The sequence below is a fragment of the Prionailurus viverrinus genome, chromosome A2, assembly GCF_022837055.1.
Source record: "Prionailurus viverrinus isolate Anna chromosome A2, UM_Priviv_1.0, whole genome shotgun sequence".
Taxonomy (NCBI): Eukaryota; Metazoa; Chordata; class Mammalia; order Carnivora; family Felidae; genus Prionailurus; species Prionailurus viverrinus.
The window spans coordinates 77,650,498-77,675,503 of NC_062562.1; the positions used below are offsets into that span (position 1 = coordinate 77,650,498).

Here is a 25,006-nt window from a genome sequence, read left to right on the forward strand (position 1 = left end):
GAATAGTGAAGTGAATACCCTTTTATGTATAACCTACATTTATCAGTTGGAAAATTTGGCTATGTTTGTGTTTTTTGTATGGATGCTCTTACTGATTTTCTGTCTGCCTGGTCTATCAATTATTGAGAAAAAGACATAGAAATATCTAACTATAACTACGGATTTTCCTGTTTCTTTCATTTTTATTAGTCTTTGCTACACAAGTATTGAGCTCTGTTACTATGTGCAAACCCACTTAGGATGTATTAGGTGTGTTGGTTTACTATGGCTGTTATAACAAATTCCCACAAATTTGGCGGCCTAACACCAATTTATTTTACAATTCTGGAGGTGAGAAGTCTGAAATGCCTGTTATGGAACTAAAATCAAAGTGTTAGCAGGACTAGTTCCTTCTGCAAGCTAAAAAGGAGATTCCGTTTCCTTGCCTTTTACAGTTTCTAGAGGCTCTCCTTATTCCTTGGGTCATGGCGGTGCAGCCCATCACCATTCCTCCTGGTGGTACCATTCTCACATTGCCTTCTCCTGTAGATGTGGCATCTGACTACCTCTGGCTCCCTCCTTTAAAGGCATTTGTGATTACATTGGGCTCATCCAGATAATCCAGGGTAATCTCCCCATTTTAAGATGCTTAATTTAACACATTTGCACAGCCCCTTTTACCATGCAAAGTACCATATTTACAGATTGAAGATCAGGATATGGATATCTTTGGAGCATTGTAGATGACAAAACTCCCCAAACTAATCTAAGGATTCAGTGCTATCCTTTCAAAATCCCAACTGGTATTTTTGCAGAAGTTGACAAGATCCTAAAATTCATTTTGAAATCAAGTAACCCAGAATAACTGAAATAAGTTTGAAAAAGGACAATCAAAATAAACTTGAAAAAGGACAAAATTGGGGAAACTTCCTGATTTCAAAACCTACTACAGGGTTACAGTAATTAAGATAGTCTGTTAGTGGCATAAGGCATATAGATCAATGGAGTACAATTTAAAGTCCAGAAATAAGCTTTCATACTCACAGTGAATTGACTTTTTACTAAGGTGTGAAGACCATTCAATGGGGAATGAATAGTCTTTTTTAACAAATGGTGCTGGGACAAGTGGATATCCATATGCAAACAAATGAATTTGCATCTCTTCCTTAAACCATGCAAAAAAGGCACTCAAAATGTATCATAGACCTAAATATAAGAGCTAACCCAAAAACTCCTAGAAGAAAACATAGGAGTAAATTTTTGTAACTTTGATTTCTTAGGGCACCAGGAGGATAAGTGGCAAAAGAAAAAATAAGTTGTATTTCATGAAAATTAAAAACTTTTGTCTATCAAAGGGCACCTTTAGGAAAGTGAAAAGCTAAGACATCATCGAGAAAGTAAAAAGATAATCCATAGAATGGGAGATAATATTTGTAAGTCATGTATTTGACAAGATGCTTGTATACAGAATCTATAAAGAATGCCTACCATTAAAAAAAAAAAAAAAGACAACCCAACTAAAAATGGACAAATAGCTTGAATTCAAAGGAAGGTTTCAAATTTTTCAAATTTCATTCCTTCATTTTTCGAAGGAAGATACACAAGTGGTCAATAAGCATACGAAAAGATGATCAACAATATCAGTCGTTAGAGAAATGCAGATCAGAGCTACAACAAAATGCCACTTGACACCATTTGGACCTTACCACTACTTCAGAAAGAACTCCGTGCCCATTAACAGTCACTTCCTATGTCTGCTTCTCCCCCACAAACCCGCTGGGCCCCAGCCCCAGGCAGCCATTAATGTACTTTTTGTCTCTAAGGACGTACCTATTCTGGATATTTAATATAAATAGCACAACACAGTTTGTGACTTGCTTCTTTCACTTAGCATAATGTTTTCAGAGTTCATCCCTGATGCATCACATGTCAATACTTCATTCCTTTTTATTGCCAAATAATATTCCATCTATAGATGTACTGTGTTTATTTATCCACTCATCAGTCGATGGACATGTAGGTTGTTTCTACTTTTGGGCTCTGAGAATGCAGCTACGAACCCTCATGCATAAGTTTTTGTGTGGACTATGTTTTCATTCCTCTTTGGTATTGAGGGTGGAATTGATGGGGTGTGTGGTAACTTTAACACTTTGAGGAACTGAAAGTTTAACTAAAATATGATTGTTCCATAAGGATTCTGTATTGTGTAATTTTTATTTATGTTTCTATATATATAGTCAATAAATTTAGGTTAAAATTTTGAATAGTACCTTTAGGAGTATTCTAGTACTTAGTATCTTTCATTGTACAATTGGTTTGTTATGCATAATTCTTGCATATTTTTTTTGTAATACAGAGCAGGTAGGCAAGAAATGCTAATGTGGAATCAACATCATGATTTTAATTTTATTAGCAAAATATCTGATTCCTCTGCTTTAAGCTCAAATAGTTTTTGGTTCCGCTTTCCTGACTCCTCTTTACAAGTATAATTCCTTCCTGGTGAAGATTGTATTCAGTAGCTCAAGAGCTCTTAAGCAAAAAGAATACAGAACTTGCTGGTAATGGGCCAGCACATGTTGTATGGACTAAATGGCTCATCCTGCAGCTGCTGTGCATGTGCAACCTTGATTGACTTTAATTCCCAATTAACTCATTTGGTCTACAGCTTCAGGCCTAAATCAGGGGTTGATTGAAGATAGGGAAAAATGACTGTATCAGAGAGAGGACGTATCAGTTTCCTAGGGCTACTGTAACAAATTACCACAAACTGAGTGGTTTAAAACAACAGAGATTTGTTCTCTCACAGTTCTGAGGCCAGACGTCTGAAATCAAGGTATTGGCAGGCCAGTGCTGTCTCTGAAGGCTCCAGGGGAAAGAATCTTTCCTTGCCTCTTCCAGCTTTTGGTGGTTGCTGGAAATCTTTGGTGTTCCTTGGTTTATGGATGCATCTTTGCCTCTTTCTTTATATGGCCTCTTCCCTGTGGGTCTCTGTGTCTCTATATGACATTCTCCTTTCTGTGTGTCCCAGTTTCCTTCATTTCATAAGGACCCCAGTCATTGGATTAAGGCCCACCTTAACTTAATACAACTTGTTTTTAACTTGATTACGTCTGCAAAGAACCTTTTTCCAAATAAGGTAACATTTACAGGCACTAGGGGTTAAGGCTTTACTATATTGTTTTATGGGACACACATCAATCCATATATGTGTTGTTTCAAAGTATATTTAACTATCAAGTTGTGAAATAATTTGTGAGTGCTGTGTTTTCACAGAGAGTTAACATGCAGTGAATTAGGAGCAATAAAAACTAAGAAGGGGCAGGAATTATCAAGCTTGGGCCATTGTCAACTTTGATTTATAGTCTCTGATCTCGAATTCCCTGTTAACTTGGACCCCTCCACTATTCTCTGAGCTCTCTACCCTCAGCCCTGCAGTTCGACTCCAGTGTGATCTATGTACATATAGTCTTGCTTTTGAAGAGAGGTTTTAAGGTGTTGATGGTCAGAATGGATGAAGTTACTTTGAGATGAGAGGAATTACCTTTTATGACCTGGCTTGTCAGGTAGGCCCTTCACTACCTCAGTACAAAACTCAACACCCATTTACCAAGTAATAGTTAGAGATGGTTGGGATATTTTTCTGGGTTCTGACCACTGTCAGATTCTCTAAGTCCTTCAGCTTTCCCCAGCTCTCCAGTTCCTAACTGGAGCTCTCCTTATCTGTCAGTCAGGGTTCCTAGTTGAGGCCAACTAAATCTACTTTAGCTAGTTCAAGCAGAAAAGAATAATGAGATTTTAGAGAGTGCATTAGAAGAACAAAGCTTTAGAAGGCCAGAGAATCAAACTTTGATGTTGAACCTCCAGACAGTTGAAATATTCAGCCACACTTATAGGACTGTTCTGTTAACCTTGTTTGTGTCATTTCCCAAATCCTGTCTTTACAACTTAATTGTGAAATTGGATAAGATAATTAACTGCTCTGTGTATCAGTTTTGTTGTCTGTAAAGTAGAATGGATGACTAAAGGTTTGTTGTATTAAATGATTAATGCACAGGTTTCTGGGGCACCTGGGTGGCTCAGTCAGTTAAGCGTCTTGACTTCGCCTCAGGTCATGATCTCACAGCTCGTGAGTTCGAGCCCTGTGTCGGGCTCTGTGCTGACAGCTCAGAGCCTGGAGCCTGCTTCTGATTCTGTGTCTCCGTCTCTTTCTCTCTGTCCCTCCCCGTCTCATGCTTTGTCTGTCTCCCTGTCAAAAATAAATAAACATTAATATCCATTAAAAATGATTAATGTACAGGTTTTTAGTAACACTGGACACATAGTGTATTGATTTGCTGTAACAAAGCACTACAAACGGGGTGGTTTAAACAATAGAAATTTATTATCACAGTAATGGGGCCTGGAAGTCCAAGATGCCAGTGAGGTTGATTTCTTCTTAGGGCTGTGAGGGAAGAATCTGTTCTTTACGCCTCCTTTACTAAGTTCTGGTGTTTTGCTGGTAATCTTTGTGGTTCCTTGGCTTGTAGAAGCATCACCCCAATCTCTCTATCCTCACATGGCGTTCTCTCTGTGTGGGTGGGTGACTGTGTCCAAATTTCCCCTTTTCATAAGGACACCAGTCATATTGGATTAGGGGCCCCATTTTAAATAATTACATATGAAACTACTCTATTTCTCCGTAAGGCCACATTCTGAGGTGCTGGGAGTTAAGGCTTCAACATATGAATTTGGAGGCGGGGGCGGGGGGGGGACACATTTCAACCCATAACACATTGTAAGTGCTATATGGATGTTTGTTTGCTTGCTGGTTTTTTAATGTTTTTATTTTTGAGAGAGAAAGAGAGCGCAAGAGGGGGAGGGGAAGAGAGAGAGGGAGATGGATGTTAATTGTTGTTATTCTGATAACTAGTTGTATTATGATTGTAATCTTTTTTCTTCAGTGTGTTGTATCTGTATGGATTACAGAATAAATATTATTAGAGTTAACTTTAATTTTGTAAACCTTAGTAATTACCATTAATAACCTCCATGTTGTTTTTTCACAGTAAGGACTCTTTATCCTGTGGGTGTATGATTTTCCTATAGCCATGTATTTTTTGTGTTAGTAGAATTCAGATAGAGAATAAAAATTAATAATGGCAAAAAGTTACTATATCTCATAGATTGGAGAGGAGAGAGAGATTGATTCTGTGATCACAGATGTTTACCTACTCTAGATACTGTTCATACAAGAGCAAGATACATGGCTCTGGAGCTTCCTCATCTTGTATATTACTACATCTTAGTGCTTTATACTATAAAAGTAAGATTCTTTATTGAACAGATATTTAGAGGGGTAAACAAAGGACCTCTGTCAGTGGATTTACATGGATTTTGTTTCTTTTAAGTACTGCATCTAAACAGTATGGTGTAATTACTGTATTTTCTTAAGTGTGTTCCATGAGTGCTGGTTCTTACTATATTTTATGCAATTTGAGGGAACAAAAACAGGGGATAAAGAGATTTGGGAAGTATTACGTATTATATGCCTCTTTTGGATTTTTCTACTGCCTATTTGTGGTTTTGAGGAGTACTATAGTAAAGAAACCTATTTTATTTTGTGTTCAACTTGGCATTTCCTAAATTTGTGTATCACAACGCCTGTTAAAATAGTGCAGTTAATATTTACTACACATTTAATCTTTTTGAGAGAAACAGTCTCTCTAGTATGTATAACTAGGAATTATTTAATTGTTTTTAGGTATCTGAGAATAAAATCTTGTAATGTATAAGGTTATTGTTGAACCTTTTGGTTCAGGGACTGTCTGGATTATAGTTGTTTTCTAGTTTGTCAATGTAATTGTTTTTGAATGTGGGATTGTTGTCTGTTGTCTATAAATGGACAGTACTAGCACATAGGAGGCATTTAAGTGGCTGAAAGAGAAAATCAAAATTACAGATCCTTCTTAACATATTTCGTAAGTAATATGAAGAGGGACAATGATTATGTTGTTGAATAGGCTCTGTAGTTCTGTTTGATGCATTTCTATTGTAATCTTTCTTCATGAAAAAAAACCCACAGCTTTATTGAGGTCTAACTGCTATACAGTAACATGCACATGTTTAAATTGTGCAATTTGATGGGGTGTCTCAGCGGCTCAGTCAATTGAGCACCCGACTCTTTTTTTTTTTTTTAATTTACTTTTTAAAATTTACATCGAAGTTAGCATATAGTACAATAATGATTTCAGGAGTAGAATCCAGGGATTCATCCCCTATGCATAACACCCGTGCTCATCCCAGCAAGTGTCTTCCTTAATGCCCCTTGCCCATTTAGCCCTCCCCCCCCAAAAAAAACTCCTCCAGCAACCCTCTGTTCTCTGTATTTAAGAGTCTCTTAAGTTTTATCTTCCTCCCTCTTTTTATATTATTTTTGCTTCCCTTCACTTACGTTCATTTGTTTTGTATCTTAAATTCTACATGTGAGTGAAGTCATATGATACTTGTTTTTCTCAGACTAATTTTGCCTAGCATAATAAACTCTAGTTCCATCCACGTTGTTGCATATGGCAAGATTTCAGTCTTTTTTATTGGTGAGTAATACTTCATTGTGTGTGTGTGTGTGTGTGTGTGTGTGTGTGTGTGTGTATACCACATCTTTATTAATTTATCTGTTATTGGACATTTGGGCTCTTTCCATACTTTGGCTGTTGTCAGTAGCACTGCTGTAAACATTGGGGTGCATGTGCCCCTTCGAAACAGTATCCTTTGGATGACTACTTAGTAGTACAATTGCTGGGTCATAGAGTAGTTCTATTTTTAATTTTTTGAGGAACCTCCGTACTGTTTTCCAGAGTGAGCTTCTGACACTAGATTTCGGTTCAGGTCATGATCCCAGCATTGTGGGATTGAGCCCCCCATTGGGCTCTGCGCTGAGCATAGAGCCTGCTTGAGATTCTTTCTCTCTCTCTCTCTCTCTCCCTCCACCCCTCTCCTCGGCTCATGCTTTCCCTCTCTCTCTTTTAAAATAAATAAATAGAAATTAAAAAATGTACATTTTGATAAATTTTGACATGTTTATATGCTGAGAAACCATCAACACAATCAAGATAACAAACATATTCTTCATCTCCAAAAGTTCCCATGTCAGGACTCCCTCCTACTCTCCCTGAAATGCCCTCTCATCCCCAGGGAACTACTGACCTCCATTCTAGTTTGTACTTTCTAAAATTTTATAAATAGAATCCTACAATATGTGCTCTTGTTTTTTTTTTTGTTTTTTTTGGTCTGGCTTCTTTCAGACAGCATGAATATTTAAAAGTCATCTATATTGTTTGTGGTGTAAAGTTACTCATCAGATTCCTTTTAAACCTTTTAATATCTTTGGTTTCTTTAGTGATATCATCTCGCAGTCCTGATATTGGTAATTTGTGTGTGTTCTTTTCTGTTTTTCTTACTCAATACAGCTAAAGGTTTTCAATCTTATTTAATATCTTCTAAAAGAATCTGCTTTTGGTTTCCTAGATATTCTCTACAGTTTTAGATTTCTGCTTTGTTCATTATTTCACTTATTCTGCTTGTTTTGGGTTTTGTTGGTTCTTTCCTAGTTTTTTAAGGTGGAAGCAAAGTTTATCTATTTGAAAACTTTCTTTTTTTCTGATATAGGTCATTAGTGTCATAAATTTCCATCTAAGTATTGCTTTGGCTGTATCCTGCAATGCTGTGCTGGTGTTTTCATTTTTATTTAGTATAAAATGTTTTCTCTTTTTAATTTCATCTTTGATGATTTTTTTTAAAGAAGTTACTTTGTTTTGAATATTTAGAATTTAGAGTTTGAATATTTAGAATTTTTAGGCATCATTATTGTTATTGACTTCTAACTATTTCATTCTGTTCAAGACACATACGCAGTATGAACTGAGTCCTTTTAAAATTTATTGAAACTTGATTTAGGCCCAGAATGTTGTATTATTTGGTAAATAATCCTTGTACACTTGAAAGGAATGTGTTTTCTGATGTTGTGTGGAATGTTCTCTAAATATCAGTTGGGTCAAGTTGGCTGATAATCTTGTTCAGGTCTTTCAGGGCTTTGATTTATCCATCATTCTTGTTCTATCAACTCTTGAATGAGAAATGGTATAATCTCTCACTGTATTTTCCAAATGGATCATTTCTCCTTGCAATTCTATCAGTTTCTTCACTGTGTATTTTGAATCTCTTTTATTAGGGGCATAAATGTTTAGGAATATGATGATTTTGATGATGTAGCCTTTTTACTACCATGAAATGAGAATAAAACGATACCTTCTTTTTTTTTTTTTTGCTTTGAAATCTCCTTTAAAAATTATTGTAATCAATCGAGGAGTTTTTGATTAGTATTAGCTTTACATATCTTTTTCTGTCATTACTTTGAACTTACTGTGTCTTCATGTTTTCAGTGGGGTTTTTTTTAGGCTGTATATAGTTTGATATTTTTTTTAATGTAGTTTTATCATTTCTGCATTATAATTGGAATGTTTACACAATTTAGATTTCATTTCATTATTGGTGTGATTCGGTTTAATGCTACCATCTTGCTAATTGTTTTCAGTTTTGTATCATCTGTTTTGTATCAGTTTTGTTTATGTATCATCTGTTCATTGCATTGCTTCCCTTTTTTTTCTGCTTTGTTTTGGAGTATTTTTTTATGAGACATTTTATTTTGTTGGCTTATTTGCTATAAAGTCTGTGTGTTATTTTATTTGTTGCTTTAGGTTTTCTAGTAAGCAACTTTAAATTATCAAAATTTATTTTCCTTGTATTCTAAGAAGAAACTGCTTGATCATGATGTGTTCTTCTTTTTATGTATTCATATATTCTGTTTGCTAATATTGTAAAGATTTTGCATCTATGCTTTTGAGATAGATTGTTCTGCGGTTTTATGATTTTTAAAATGTCGTTGACTTTTGTATCAGGGTAATCAGATTTGCTAATATTTTGAGAATTTTTGTGTCTGTGCTCTTAGGGGAGAAGTACTTACTGTTCTTTTTTTTTTTTTTTGTCTTCTTTTAGAAAGTATTCTTGTGTAGAATTGGATTATTTCTTTTTCCAATGACAGTGAAACACTTGGGCTTATAGATGTCTAATTTAAAATGTGCTGAATACAAATTCAGTTTTTTTTAAGTTTATTCATTTATTTCTAGAGAGAGAGAAAATGCAAGCACGGGGAAGGGGCAGAGAGCGGGAGAGAGAGAGAATCCCAATCAAGTTTGCATTGTCAGTGCAGAGCCCAGTGCGGGGGTCGATCCCACAAACCATGAGATTGTGACCTGAGCCAAAATCAAGAGTCAGACACTTAACCAACTGAGCCACCTAGGCGCACCCAAATTCAGTTTTTTAAGCAGAGATCTGTTCACATCATCTTCTAAGAGTTCTGATAGTTTGTTCTAAGTTGTAGTGTTACTCATAGTATTCCAGTACCCTTTCAATGCTGTGAGGTCTGTAGTGGGTTCTTCTTTTTCACTCCCATTACTGGTAATTTGTTCTCCTTTTTTCTTTGTTGGTCTTACTAGGGCTTTGTTAATTTTATTGACACTTGAAAAGAATTAACTTTTGGTTTGATTGAATTCTGTTATTTTTGTTTTCAATTTCATTGATTTTCTCTTGTTTATTCTGTTCTCCTTTTTTGTTTATTTTGCTTTTTTTCCTGGTTTCTTGTGGCAATAGCTTGCATTACTGATTTGAGACCTTTCTTTTTTTCTAATTACACATTAAAAAAAACATTTTGAATTTATTTTTGTGAATGGTGTAAGAAAGTGGTCTAGTTTCAATCTTCTGCATGTTGCTGTCCAGTTCTCCCAGCACCATTTGTTAAAGAGACTGTCTTTTTTCCATTGGTTATTCTTTCCTGCTTTGTCAAAGATTAGTTGACCATACTTTTGTGGGTCCAATTCTGGAGCCTCTATTCTATTCTGTTGGTCTATGTGTCTGTTTTTGTGCCAATACCATGCTGTCTTGGTGATTACAGCTTTGTAGTAGAGGCTAAAGTCTGGGATTGTGATGCCTCCCGTTTTGGTCTTCTTCAATATTACTTTGGGTATTCGAGGTCTTTTGTGGCTCCATACAAATTTTAGGATTGCTTGTTCTAGCTTCGAGAAGAATGCTGGTGCAATTTTGATTGGGATTGCATTGAATGTGTCAATTGCTTTGGGTAGTATTGATATTTTAACACTGTTCTTCCAATCCATGAACACAGAATGTTTTTCCATTTCTTTGTATCTTCTTCAATTTCCTTCATAAGCTTTCTATAGTTTTAAGCATACAGATCTTTTACATCTTCGGTTAGATTTATTCCTAGGTATTTTATGCTTCTTGGTGCAATTATGAATGGGATCCATTTCTTTATTTGTCTTTCTTTTGCTTCATTATTAGTGTATAAGAATGCAACTGATTTCTGTACATTGATTTTGTATTCTGCGACTTTGCTGAATTCATGTATCAGTTCTCGCAGACTTTTGGTGGAGTCTATCGGGTTTTCCATGTATAATATCATGTCATCTGCAAAAAGCGAAAGCTTGACTTCATCTTTGCCAATTTTGATGCCTTTGATTTCCTTTTGTTGTCTGATTGCTGATGCTAGAACTTCCAACACTATGTTAAACAACAGTGGTGAGAGTGGACATCCCTGTTGTGTTCCTGATCTCAGGGAGAAAGCTCTCAGTTTTTCCCCATTGAGGATGATATTAGCTGTGGGCTTTTCATAAATGGCTTTTATGATGTTTAAGTATGTTCCTTCTATCCCGACTTTCTCGAGGGTTTTTATTAAGAAAGGATGCTGAATTTTGTCAAATGCCTTTTCTGCACCGATCGACAGGATCATATGGTTCTTATCTTTTCTTTTATTAATGTGATGTATCACATATATTTGTGAATGTTGAACCAGACCTGGAGCCCAGGAATGAATCCCACTTGATCATGGTGAATAATTCTTTTTATATGCTGTTGAATTTGATTTGCTAGTATCTTGTTGAGAATTTCTGCATCCATATTCATCAGGGATATTGGCCTGTAGTTCTCTTTTTTTGCTGGGTCTATGTCTGGTTTGGGAATCAAAGTAATGCTGGCTTCATAGAATGAGTCTGGAAGTTTTCCTTCCCTTTCTAATTTTTGGAACAGCTTGAGAAGCATAGGTATTATGCTTTAAATGTCTGGTAGAATTCCCCAGGGAACCCATCTGGTCCTGGACTCTTATTTGTTGGGAGATTTTTGATAACTGATTCAATTTCTTCACTGGTTATGGGTCTGTTCAAGTTTTCTGTTTCTTTCTGTTAGAGTTTTGGAAGTGTGTGGGTGCTTAGGAATTTGTCCATTTCTTCCAGGTTGTCCAGTTTGTTGGCATATAATTTTTTTTATAGTATTCCCTGTTAATTGCTTGTATTTCTGAGGGATTGGTTGCGTCAAAACCCTAGAAGAGAAAGCAGGAAAAAACCCCTCTGATCTCAGCCACAGCAATTTCTTACTTGACACATCCCCAAAGGCAAGGGAATTAGAAGCAAAAATGAACTATTGGGACCTCATGAAGAAAATAAGCTTCTGCACAGCAAAGGAAACAATCAGCAAAACTAAAAGGCAACTGAAGGAATGGGAAAAGATATTGCAAATGACATATCAGACAAAGGGCTAGTATCCAAAATGTATAAAAAACTCATCAAACTCCACACCTGAAAAACAAATGAAGTGAAAACAGTGAAGAAATGGGCAGAAAACATGAATAGACACTTCTCTAAAGAAGACATCTGGATGGCCAACAGGCACATGAAAAGATGCTCAATGTCACTCCTCATCAGGGAAATACAAATCAAAACCACACTGATACCACCTCACGCTGGTCAGAGTGGCTGGAATAAACAAATCAGCATACAGCATACAGCACGTTGAACTTAAGAGTATTTGTTTTTTAAGGCCCTTCTCTCTCCCTCCATGAGACTATAGGTGCTGGTGAGGATGTGGAGAAACGGAAACCCTCTTGCACTGTTGGTGGGAATGCAAACTGGTGCAGCCACTCTGGAAAACAGTGTGGAGGTTCCAAAAAATTAAAAATAGACCTACCCTATGACCCAGCAATAGCACTGCTAGGAATTTACCCAAGGGATACAGGAGTGCTGATGCATAGGGGCACTTGTACCCCAATGTTTATAGCAGCACTCTCAACAATAGCCAAATTATGGAAAGAGCCTAAATGTCCATCAACTGATGAATGGATAAAGGAATTGTGGTTTATATACACAGTGGAATACTACTTGGCAATGAGAAAGAATGAAATATGGCCTTTTGTAGCAACTTGAATGGAACTGGAGAGTGTGATGCTAAGTGAAATAAGTCATATAGAGAAAGACAGATACCATATGTTTTCACTCTATGTGGATCCTGAGAAACTTAACAGAATACCATGGAGGAGGGGAAAGGGAAAAGAAAAAAGTTAGGGAGGGAGCCAAATCATAAGAGACTCTTGAAAACTGAGAACAACCTGAGGGTTGATGGGGCGTGCGAGGGAGGGGAGGGTGAGTGATGGGCATTGAGGAGGGCACCTGTTGGGATGAGCACTGGGTGTTGTATGGAAACCAATTTGACAATAAATTTCATATTTAAAAAAAATTTTTTTTAAACCCACACGTTTAGTGTTATTAACTGCTGCCTTAGTTGAATCCCAAAGATTTTGCTGTTGTATTTTCATTATCATTCATTTCAATATATTGTGAAAAAAACCTCCTTTGAGATCCTTAGAGCTAGTTATCATTTAGAAATGTGTTCTTTAGGGGCACTTGGCTGGCTTAGTCGGTAGACCATGTGACTCTTGTTCTTGGGGTTGTGAATTCAAGCCCCATGTAGGGTGTGGAGATAACTTAAAAAAAAAAAAAACAACCTTTAGAAATGTGTTAATTTACAAATGTTTGGAAAATTTACAGTTGTTTTTCTATTATTCTTAGTTTGATACCATTATGATCAAAGAGCATACTTTGTGTGATTTCAGTTTGTTTTATGACCCAGGACATGCTCTTAGTTAACACTCCACATGTATTTGAATAGAATATGTGTTCTCTTTTTGTTGTGAAGAGTGCTCTGTAGATGTCAATTAGATCCCCTTGGTTTTTGGTGGTGGTTGTTTTGTTGTTGTTGTTTTTGGTTTGTTTTTAATATCCTTGCTTATTTTATTTAGTGCTTCTTCATTTGTTAAGGGAGGGATAGTGACACTTTTGCTTAGGTACCTAATGGAAGGTAGTCACTAACTAAAACACATGACCTATCTTCCTGGAGGGCAACAAAGGAGGTTTTGTATAAATCCATGTTTGAGAAATTTGGGGGGAGGAGGGGGAGAAACAACAACTGTGCCCAGAGGAAAGATAGAAAATACACTGTTGGGGTTTTTTTTGGCACTAGGCAAGTTTTTGTGCTAGCTGAAACAGATGAGTAACCCTTAGGAAGAAAAACTAATCTTTTTTTTAAAATGAGGTTTTTCCCAATCTTACAATGAGAGCTGGGGGCGGGGGAGGGAAAAGGAAAACTATGATGCTAAATTTTCATAAATCTTCGAGGAACAAGAAAGATCAACATACCCTGAGAACTGCTTTGGACTGGAAATACAAAGATTCAGCCCAAAGAGCTCACTTAAACCTGATGATAGTCTGTGCATAATATTAGCAATAAGATCAATTAAGGCTTGGTTAGAAAAGTACAAATTTTAACATTATTTTTATTATTTGTAATACTGAACTTAAGAGTATTTGTTTTTTAAGGCCCTTCTCTCTCCCTCCATGGGAAAAAAAAAGGTTAGCAGTTAATACCCCATTTATAAAAATAGTAACTTAGTTGCATGTAGTTCTTGATTTTTTACAAAATATTGTTCATGCATATTATCTCATTTGATCCATACAAGCCTGCAAGATTTGTAACACAGGATTTTTCATCTTTACTCTAGGAGTCTTAGAGAGGTTAAGTGATTTTTCTCAGGTCATAGAATTGAATAAATTTCAGGTGTTCTCATTCCTAGTTGATTGTTTCCTATCATACTCTTCCTTTGAAAGGATGTGCCTGCTGGGGTGCCTGGGTGGCTCAGTCAGTTGAGTGTCCGACTTTGGCTCAGGTCACGATTTCATGGTTCTTGAGTTTGAGCCCTGTGTCAGGCTCTGTGCTGATGGCTCGGGGCCTGGAGCCTGCTTTGGATTCTGTGTCTCCCTCTCTCTCTGCTCCTCCCCTGCTCACACTCTGTCTCTCTCTCAAAAATAAATAAAGATTAAAAAGAAAAATTGAAAGGATGTGCCTGCTATCTCTAATACTAGTAGAATATTGACTTTAATTAAAAGATTTTTATTTGACTTTATAAGTGTTCCCATGATCATGGATTATTTCATTTTACATAAAGATAAATTTAAAATATAACAGGGTCTAATTTTCAAACAATGGCGTAATTATTAATATTCTCATATAAACTTGTCTTTTAATATCCTTTGATTATTTACCAATTGAGAACTATAAATTCTTTATATTTTTCTTTTTTTTTTTTTAACATTTATTTATTTTTGAGACAGAGAGAGACAGAGCATGAACGGGGGAGGGGCGGAGAGAGAGGGAGACACAGAATCGGAAGCAGGCTCCAGGCTCTGAGCCATCAGCCCAGAGCCCGACACGGGGCTCGAACTCACGGACCGTGAGATCGTGACCTGAGCTGAAGTCGGACGCTTAAGCAACTGAGCCACCCAGGCGCCCCTAAATTCTTTATATTTTTAATGGTAACTTTTATGTGTTTGATTTCAAATTTTTCTCCATTCTCCTTTTCTTTTGATTTTATTGTTTTTTATTAGAAAAATTGGAAATTGTATATATTAATAGTTGTGAAATTTCTTTAGTGATTCATTTGGCTAATTTCCCCCATTGTTGAAATAAGTATTATATTTCGTTTAAAATTTTTTTTCTATGATGAGTTTATAATATTTGAGAAGATTTTATTAGTTTTTCCTATTATGTTACAGTTGTCATACACTAAATTTTTTTACATTTTACCCATGTTATTTCTGTGTTCTTTTTTTAAAGTTTTTATTTATTTATTTATTTATTTATTTATTTATTTATTTATTTATTTATTTATTTTGAGAGAGAGAGAGAGAGAGAGAGAGGGAGAGAATTAGTGGGGGAGGGGCAGAGTGAGAAGGAGCAAGAGAATCCCAAGCAGATTCTGCTCTGTCAGTGCAGAGCCTAATTTGGGACATGAACTCATGAACTGTGAGATCATGACCTGAGCTGAAATCAAGAGCTGGATGCTTAACAGACTGAGCCACCCAGGAGCCCCTTTATTCCTTATGTCATCATTTCTACTTTTGTACAAATACACATTACTTTGTTCTAATTTTGCTTTATAATTTTATTATGTTTTCATTTATATTATACATTACCAAAATTACTCTGCAATTATACAAAAACATTTTTCTTTAAAATATTTTTCCTAAAGGCATGTTTTGCCCTCAGATTCAACATAGCTACTTAAATATGATTAAAATCTGTTGTATAGAAAAATAAAACACTTTTTATGTGTAGAGTATGAACATGAAAATCGAAATTTGTATGTAGTTGTCTTTGCTTGAGTTTTGTTGGAATTTTTGATTTCTACTTTCTCTCTAGCTTTTTGTGTTTGGTAATGTTTCTTTAGTGAAAAAAAAATTTTTTTAAATGAACAGAGAGGAGGCACCTGGCTGGCTCAGTCTATAGAGCATGTGACTTTTTTTTTTTAATGTTTTATTTATTTTTGAGTGAGAGAGAGAGAGAAAGAGTGTGTGCACACGCGCTCGAGTGAGAGAGGGGCAGAAAGAAAGTGAGACACAGAATCCCAAGCAGGCTCCAGGCTCCGAGCTGTCAGCACAGAGCCTGACACAGGGCTGGAACCCACAAACCGTGAGATCATGGCCTGAGCCAAAGCCTGACACTTAACCGACTGAGCCAACCCAGGCGCCCCCTAGAGCATGTAACTCTTGATCTCAGGGTTGTTAGTTCAAGCCCCATGTTCTACATAGAACTTACTTAGAAAAAAACCACCACCAAAAAAGAAAAAAGGAAAAAAAAAAAAAAAAAAAAAACCAGTCAACCAAACAAAATGAACAGAGATAGGGGTGACAGAGTCTGTGTGTCTGGACTATCTCAGATTGGTTGCAAATAGCAAATAAAGATCCTGTGATAATATTATTATTATCATTATTGATTTGAGTACCTTCAGTAATTAGAAGTCCAGATCTAATTGTTGATTGGGTAAATTAATTCTATGAGTACTGTAACCCTGCTGCATCCATGTTGTTTGGTGGTGTTTTATGGCTGTTGTTTGCATGGTTTTAATTTAAATTTGTTTGTTTAGCTCAGTATTCTCTAGTAATGGTGTTCTTTATGTAACATAAAATATGGTAGCAAAGAAGATTGATGTTCCATAATGAATGAAAGTGAGCCTTTGTGATAAAACCTTACCTTGATTTAAAAATAAAATATGACTTAATTTGATTTAAAGATACAGTTTTTATACAACGGATTTTAAAATGACAGCTTTCCTCTTCAGATTATTACCAGTTTGCCAGATAATCCTTTATATATCACTGCTTTGCTTTTTGTAAAAGACACACTTTAGTCTGAAGTTTATAAATAATCAGGGCTATTCAAAAGTAGAACTTTTTAGATTGTATAATTGTATGATTGTATTCTGAAAATAGCCTTAAGAAGTAATATATAAATAACTAAAAATGAAATAATTAAACCGGGAAGATACTCATAGCAAATATGATGGATAAACAGTGAATACTAATATATAATTAATACAGGGCAATATAAGAAAAAGATAAGGGAGTAAAATTATTTAGAGATTCTCAAAAGAAATACAGCTAGTAAAAAAATAGTTATTTAGCTTCATCATTTAAAAATCCTATCAAACCATCCATAAGAACATACTTCTTCTAGCAGAATATAAAATGTTCAAAACAGAGATAATATCCAGTGCTATCTATGGTTAAGTGACTCTTATAGGTTACTGAAAAAAAAAAAAGTACAAAGTGGTAGAGTCATTTTGTAAACTAGTTTGATAATTTGTATCAATAATCTTAAAAGTATAACTTTGAGTCAATTCTTTCTTTATTTCCCAAGGGAATAATTCTAGATATTACATATTTTATATGTATTTATGATAAATAATTACCCCATCCCAGGTAAATGGTTAAATAATTTTTGGTTCATTTATTTGGTGAAATATTGGTCAGGTATCAAAAATTGCTATTTATAAGGACCGTAATAGGATGGGGTGAATGCTTATAACATTAAGTTAATAAAGAACACATGGTAAACAAGTGTTAATTACAAATAAAAATAAGAACGAAACAACTCATGGGTATATTAAAAAGGAGGATAAGATTTTAAAGGAATATAGTAGACTTTAATTTTCAATTTTAAGCCCAACCAGGATTTTAAGTATTTTAGGAACATCTGAAGGTTGCTTGAAATTTCTCGGAGGCACATATCTGAATTGTGCTCTTTGCAAAGTTGGTGTGTAGGAGGGAGTCACTTTCATTGGTAAGTGACTATAGCCAGCTGCCCAGTTCCTGTATGTCAGTTTTTGCTTTTTTTGCTGTTTCTCAGATAAACATCCAGGGGGAGGATGTATGCTATTTTGGTGCTACTTGAGAATTTGAAGATTCTTAAATTTCTCATACATGATCACGTATATTCCAATGATCCACTTGGCTCTTGTGGCCTCTATGTTGTGAGGTTATATAATTACCCACCTTTTGAAATGTTTTTCCAGTTTCCAAAAAATCTTTCATGAGCATATTTTTAAAAGGAAAATACAAGACTTTATCCAGTTACCAGTTACTAATCCAAGCATTAAACTCTTCACATACAGTATCTTTTGTTTTCCTCACAGTGTCGCATCTTCTGTTAATCCCATCCAGACTTTGTCCTTTTTATCTCTAGAACTTCAGGTTTTTTATTACCTGATCCATGTCTTTACTAACGTGTTCATTCTTTTCTCCTTTTGAACATATGAAATACAGTTATAACTGTTGTAATGTCCTTGTTTTAAATACCGTAATCTGTGCCAGTGCTTCATACTTATTTAATATTTGATGGAAAAATACAAAAGGCAAAACCACATTTTTAATCTGTGTAGGCTACCAATACTTCCCACCAAGTTTAAGAATTAGAATATTATAAGCATGTTGTATTCCCTGTCTCTCCTAACTTTTCTAAATATTGTTAATGTTTGTATGTGTTCCTAAATCATATATTGCATAATCTTGCATGTCTTCATATAAATCACCTCTTGCTGTGTGTATTTTTCTAAAACTTCTTCTTCCTTAATAATATGTACTGATGTACACATCAATATTGATGTGTATACCCATCATTATTTATTTTTACTCCTCTACAGTAGTATTTTGAGTGAATGCTATGTTATACTTATCTCTTCTCCCGTTGATGGTCATTTTGGTTGTTGTCATCTTTGTTTTCTTTTTAACAATGCTGTTAGGAACGTTGTACAGGTCTTCCATTTGTACATAAGAATTTCTCTGGGTTATGTGCCTATAAACTATATATTTTGGTCATACAGTATTTGTATGGAATCTTATTAGATTATCCCATAAGCAGAATCATTGATTTAAAGGATAAGAATTCTGTTATTCTCTTAGGCTAGCCACCTTATTTTAATTCTTTAAATTATTTTTCTTTATTTCCCATTTACTCTTTAATTTAGTTTTATTTGTTATGAAAATTATACGTGCATAACATACTCAAATAGTTGTACAAGATTTGTTATTAAAATGCAGCAATCCTCTGCCCCATTTACTTTACGCCAGAGGCAGTCATTCTAACATTTTTGCTGATTCCTTTGGTATTTACATCCATATCTCTAACTAATCTGCCCATATTTCTACTGGTTAATTTGTTAAAAGCTTCTTTGGCTTCCTACAAAGAAGCATGAAGATTTAGCCTCTTTCATTTCTCCTGATTTTGAGCACCATCCCAGCTTTACACATGAACTCTTCCCTCATCTCTTTTTTTCCAAATCAATAATTTAGTGCTAACATTGTTATGAATAGTAAATGCAGAACCGAATCATGTACCAAACTATAATTACCCTTCTTTTTGTTTCTTTTAAACAAAGGAGGATGATGGTAGAGGAAGAGGCAGTAAGGATTTTGGAATCAATAAGGAGGATTTGTGTTGCAAAATAGAAAGAGAAATTGTTAGCTAACAGGAAGCCATAGATTCCGTGAGTGGGAGAGGAACATGAGAACATTTATTCTGCCAGCCATGTGTAGTACCGATTAGAACACTGAAAGCCTGTTAAAATGACAAGCATATAACTTAGTAACAAATAATTTTTATGCCACTGAGATATTGGGTTAATCTTAAAACCAAAGAAATAAAAAGAAATGGGCAGTCCCAGGAAATAATATACGAATCAATCGCTGAAATCAAGTGACTGCCTGGGGTCAAAGCATATGAAGGTTGTTCTAAAGTTTTAGTATTTTAGACCAGGACAGTGATAGTAGGGGAAACTAGAATTTATTTTTTAAATATCAAAGAGTTGTGTACATTTGACAAAAAATTGTTTATGTTTATATTACCCATCCTCTTGCTATGTGTCTGGTGTTTTGGTTGAATTCCCTTTTCTCTAATATTAGGCTAAATTTATCTCAGTTTGATTAAACAAAGGATGAGCATTATCATTTCTTTTCTGTCAAAATTAGTCTCATTGTTTCCTCACATGTGAAGGGATGATAAATATGTTAAATCCAAATGATCACTTTAGTTTCCTCATACGTATTTTCATGTGTGAATTCCAATAGGTATCAGTATTAAGTGGCTAGAAAGAGAATTCTGGCTGTGTAGTCCACATTTATTAAGGTTCACTTGTTAAACTGTGTTTAATGCTGGCATATTTCAAAATTTGGCATTTTAGCACCTTTTATATATTTTTAAAATTTTCCTCTTTTTATTAAACCAGAATATGAGGGTTTTTTTTTTTTCAGTGCTGTCATTGTTTTAATCTGGCTTAATTTAATTCCATGAACAGTTAATTCTGATGTGATTTTTACATCTTTATCCTTTCAATGAGCAAATTCGAAGACTGTAGGAGGAATACTATATATCCTTTGAATGTAAGGTTTTCATTCTGAGGCTTCTGGGATTGTCCTGGATTGATCTAGTGAAAAGATTCAAGTCACACCTAGATTTGAATTGTTCTTTGCTGCCTAGTAGCCAGCTGAATTTCTTAATAATTTAATAATTCTAGCAAGGTTGTTTAGAATGTCACAAAAAATGTATGCATACATTAAAATAATAAAAAGACATTTTGTGTCCAATTTAATGCCCCCTACATATTATGTGTTCAAAAATTATAGTTATTTTTATTGGAATCATCTTCATCTTTTTGTCCTTGGCTCCAGTCCCTAGATGTGTTTTACAAAGAGCAGATGTAAAAAGATTTGAAACACTGATAGTGATTGTGTGCAACAGTTAATCAGGAGGGGAGAATTTAGTGTAATCTCTCTATTCTCCTGGGTAGGTGGGTGGGGGGTGTTGCTACATTTTTTAACCTGTTGTCTCCACCCCTCCCCCATCACCCCAACCCCCGCCATTTGTACACTTACCTCTTTTGTGGAGTAATCGGTCAGGAAAATAATAGGGCTTTTGCTCCCTCCCAGCCAATAGAATCCTTTGTATTACAAATGTAGCATGTATTTTGGTTACTTTTTAGAACAGCTCTAAATGTAGTGTGGATAAGCAGGGGATGGGGCAGTGGGAGAGGGAGGTGGTTAGATAATGTGTTGTTTACCTTAAAAAGGTGTTGGAATTAATAATTTATATTCTTTATCCCCTACTAGGTGGTAGACTTTGCAAAGATATACAGTGTATTTACTTTTTCTTTTTGTTCCCACAACACCTGGCATAATACATTTTATCTTTATCTTTCAGTGGTTATAACTTTGTGCTTTTTCTTCCTGTCATAGAGTTTGATACTTTGGGTCAGAATTTAGGTCTGATTCATTTCTGTGGTGTTTGTGACTAATAAATGTTTGATACCCAAATAAATGGTTTGAATGAATGATTTGAATTGTCTCCAGAGTGACAGATCAGCATTCACAAGAATAAAGCACCGTTTGGTTTTGTCTCTAGAGACATGTAACTGGAAGGAACCTTAGGGTTTATGTAGTCTAGCTTTTCATTTTTCAAATAAAGTAACTGGTACCAAAGATTGCAAGACTTAGATTCAAAACCAATCCAGCTATATCTCTTACTCATAGTGTCCTTTCCTTTTTTTTTTTTTTTAACTTAATTATGATATTTTTCTTCCCTAGATAACAGAAAAAAAGAAGCACACTGATAACCAGCTTGAAAAGAAAATAATACTTATTTTCTATTGTTTGTATGTCTGTAGATTTTTAATTGATTTTTTAATGTTTTTAATGTTTATTTTTGAGAGAGAGAGAGAGAGAATATGAGACAGCAAGCATGAGTGGGGAGGGGCAGAGAGAGGGAGAGAGAGAATCCCAAGTAGGCTCTGTGCTTAAAACACAGACGTGAGGCTTGATCCTATCAACTGTAAGATCATGACCTGAGTGAGATCATGACCTGAGCCAAACTCATGACCTTGAGTTAGACATTAAACAGACTGAGCCACTTAGGAGCCCCTCTGTGTCTGTAGTTTGATTGTGTATTGTCTAGTAAGAATCTTTAGGGTAAACATAGCATTTCCTCGTTGATCATTATCATGACTGGGGTCAAATAGAGTTTCCTCAAAATTCTCTGAAAATTTTTAAAAATAAAAAATCGGAGTAGAAACATTTTATAATTATAATCCACCCTACATTTAGGCTTTAGATTGATATATAAAGTACTTTGGCATTTATTAGCTTATTTTGATTCTGATGATAGTCTTAAAAGTTATGTAGGGCATGACTTGTATATTGTTGGCATTTTACAGATGAAAAAATTGAGGCTCAATGAAGCTATGTCGTGTGACTGTGATCACCTAGTGAGTAAATTAGGAGGCAGATTCCTAAGCCCATAAATGTTTAAAGGTTTTTAAGACCCTATACACTCTGGTAAGCCAAAGTTTCTTTAGATATACACATTAAAAAAATGCTCATGGTTGAGGTCTGATTAGCAATAACCACTATTCAGCTGTCCTTTTATTTCATTACCTTTTGTCATCTTGTGTAGAACTAACTATATATACCGTGTTCAATCAGTAGATATTTGAGTGCTGCTAAGTGGTTAGTTAGCATTGTACTGGATGCTTTAATGTAATTTGTCCTAGGTAGTATATGACTCTAAGTGAAAAATGATAGTTTGTAGGTGCTAGGAATATATTTTAATAAGACTTTAAAATTCAGTTCCAATTAAAAGTATTTAGTGAAAAACACATTTGATATTCTGTTGAGTAACTAGAAAACAAAGTAATACTCTATCTAAAGCAATTCAATTTTTTAGAAATAATTTATTTTGTTAAAATAGAAAATAGAGTTTTATGGGGTGCCTGGGTGGCTCAGTCAGTTAAGTGTCCAACTCTTGATGTCAGCTCAGGTCATGATCTCACTGTTCTTGAGACTGAGCGGCACATCTGCCTCCACGCTGATAGTGCACAGCCTGCTTGAGATTCTCTCCCCCTCTCTCTTCCCCTCCCCCATGCACACACATGTGCACACTCTCAAAAATAAACTTTAAAAAATTGAAAATAGAGTTTTAGAACTGTGTCTAAGCTCCTTAATGAAATCTTGACCTTAAATTTTAGCACTTTAGTTACCTTAGATATGTCCAAGATTGAGTCAAAAAATAAAGGGCGCCTGGGTGGCTCAGTCGGTTAAGCGTCTGACTTCGGCACAGGTCATGATCTCGTGGTTTACGAGTTTGAACCCCAAGTCGGGCACTGTGCTGACAGCTTGGAGCCTGGAGCCTGCTTCAGATTCTTTGGCCCCCCTCTCTCTCTGCCCCTCCCCCACTCGTGCTCACGCTGTCTCTCAAAAATAAATAAACATTAAAAAAATTTAAAAAATATATAAATAATTTTCTCAAATTCTAAGTATGCAGAGACAACTATTATTAACATCTTGGTAGAGATCTTTTCATGCTTCTTGCTCTGTATATGTAATTCTATAAGTAGAATATAATTTTATAAATACAATATGTCTGATTCTATAGAGTTAATTGTGTAAATTTTTTTATTCAGTGATAGGAAAATACTTCAATGTAAGTTGCTATTAGGTCTGCGTAATCATATAAACCTGCAGCATTGTAAATGCTGGTTTGCTAAATTATTTTTATGATTTATTAATTTTTCAAATGGTGGATATTTGTTTCAAATATTTTGTTACTATAGAAAAACTTTTAAAGCTGTCTTACAGCTTGAGAAATTTCTAAGATTATCAGGATGTTTCTTTATAATTAAATTTGACACTAATTTTTATGTAATGTGTTGACATTATTTAGAATTTACTATAATCATAATTTCTAATCTTGCTTTACCAACTCATTCTTAGAACATTTTGCTTCAGAGTAAAGTTTTTTTATTTAAAAAATAGAAAATGTTTGGGTAACTGTATTTCTTTTTAAATAGAGATTTTGAAAGTGAATAGTGTTCAGCAAATCTATAATATTTTGAAGAAGTGAGACATGATATTTCAATACCTTGATATTCAATATTGAAATACTTAGGTGTGTGTGTGTGTGTTTTTAATAGATTACCTTTCTCAAGGAATCGATCTTTCTGGAATAGAAGTAATAGAAAATGATCTACTTTTTATTGCAAGAGCTCGACTTGAAGTGGAAAATCAAGCTAAGCGCCTACTGGAACAGGGTGTGGAGACCCAGGTAATAAAAGTAATACCACTTTTTTAATGTGAAAAATATGTCATAGAATTGATGAAGATTTTATTTTGAGGTTAAAAAACTAATCTGTGTCCTCATCTCTGAGGAACTGTGTGTACAGTTTGCATTGGAGAATAGGGTCTAAAGTAAGTACAGGGAAAATGCATTTATTAATACCTATTTATTTCATTCTAAAAATAGACTAAGATTTCTGGTATGTAATATATATGAGATATAGTTTCTGTAATGTATATATGTAGATAGAGAGTTAATACCTGTTGAATATGCTTATTTTGTCTGAGGAACTGTTACTTAATTAAGCCTTTCAGCAACCCAGTAAGGTAGGTATTATTATTTCCATTTTACAAATGCGGAAACTGAGAGCTTAAATAATTTGTTCAAGATCACACAGCTAACACATGGTATTGTTTGGAACATAGACCACTCTAACCCCAGAACCTTGCACCATTAATAATCAATGTGCTATAGTTAAGAAAAAAAAAAAGTACTTTGATTTGAGATTTCTCCGAAGGTGTCATTTTCCTGATGCTTAATGTTCTGAAACCCAAAGGTGTTGATGTAGTTGAATCAGCAAATTAGATGTAAATCTCATTCCTTCTACATTTGTATTGCATTGCACCCACACGTTTTCTCCATTTGTATTGGATCCAAATACAATTATTAGTGTCTATTTTTTATTCACATCTTTTAAACCAGGAATTCGTTTTGTGCATTTATATTGTACAAAAATAATCTTATAAAGATTCTTTAAGTAGTCTCTAAGTCAGAAAGGTACTTATTTGACTTCTGATTCTTCATTTATAATTCAAAAAGCGTAACTGAATGTCTATTACCGTTTTAAATAAATTTTTTATTATCTGCATAATGAAGAGTGAACAAATGATCTGTACATACAGAATGAAATGCCACATACACATAAGGAGTGAAGTAGCACAGTGTGAACACATCTATGCAATACAGACCCAGGGCAAGAAATAGGAAGTTCCCTGTGCTCCTGGTCACTGCTCTCCTTTCCCAGAAGCCACCATGATTGCAGCTTCTAATACTGGAGCTTGGTTTTACCTCCTGTCAGTTGTTTTAACTTCAGATCTATGAAGATAACACAGTTCTACTGTTAAAAAATAAGGTACTTGTGTACATCAAATTAGAGAAG

General features: G+C 34.9%; 1 protein-coding gene across 3 annotated transcripts in view; it reads left to right on the forward strand.

Annotated features, from left to right (window-relative positions):
* The window catches only part of COG5 (component of oligomeric golgi complex 5), a 323,149-nt gene that overhangs the window by 113,938 nt on the left and 184,205 nt on the right, over positions 1-25,006 (forward strand). For all 3 annotated transcript variants that reach the window (XM_047841858.1, XM_047841851.1, XM_047841850.1), the window contains exon 7: positions 23,705-23,835. In XM_047841858.1, coding sequence (XP_047697814.1) covers positions 23,705-23,835 — 131 coding nt within the window. The remainder of the gene's footprint in view (positions 1-23,704; positions 23,836-25,006) is intronic.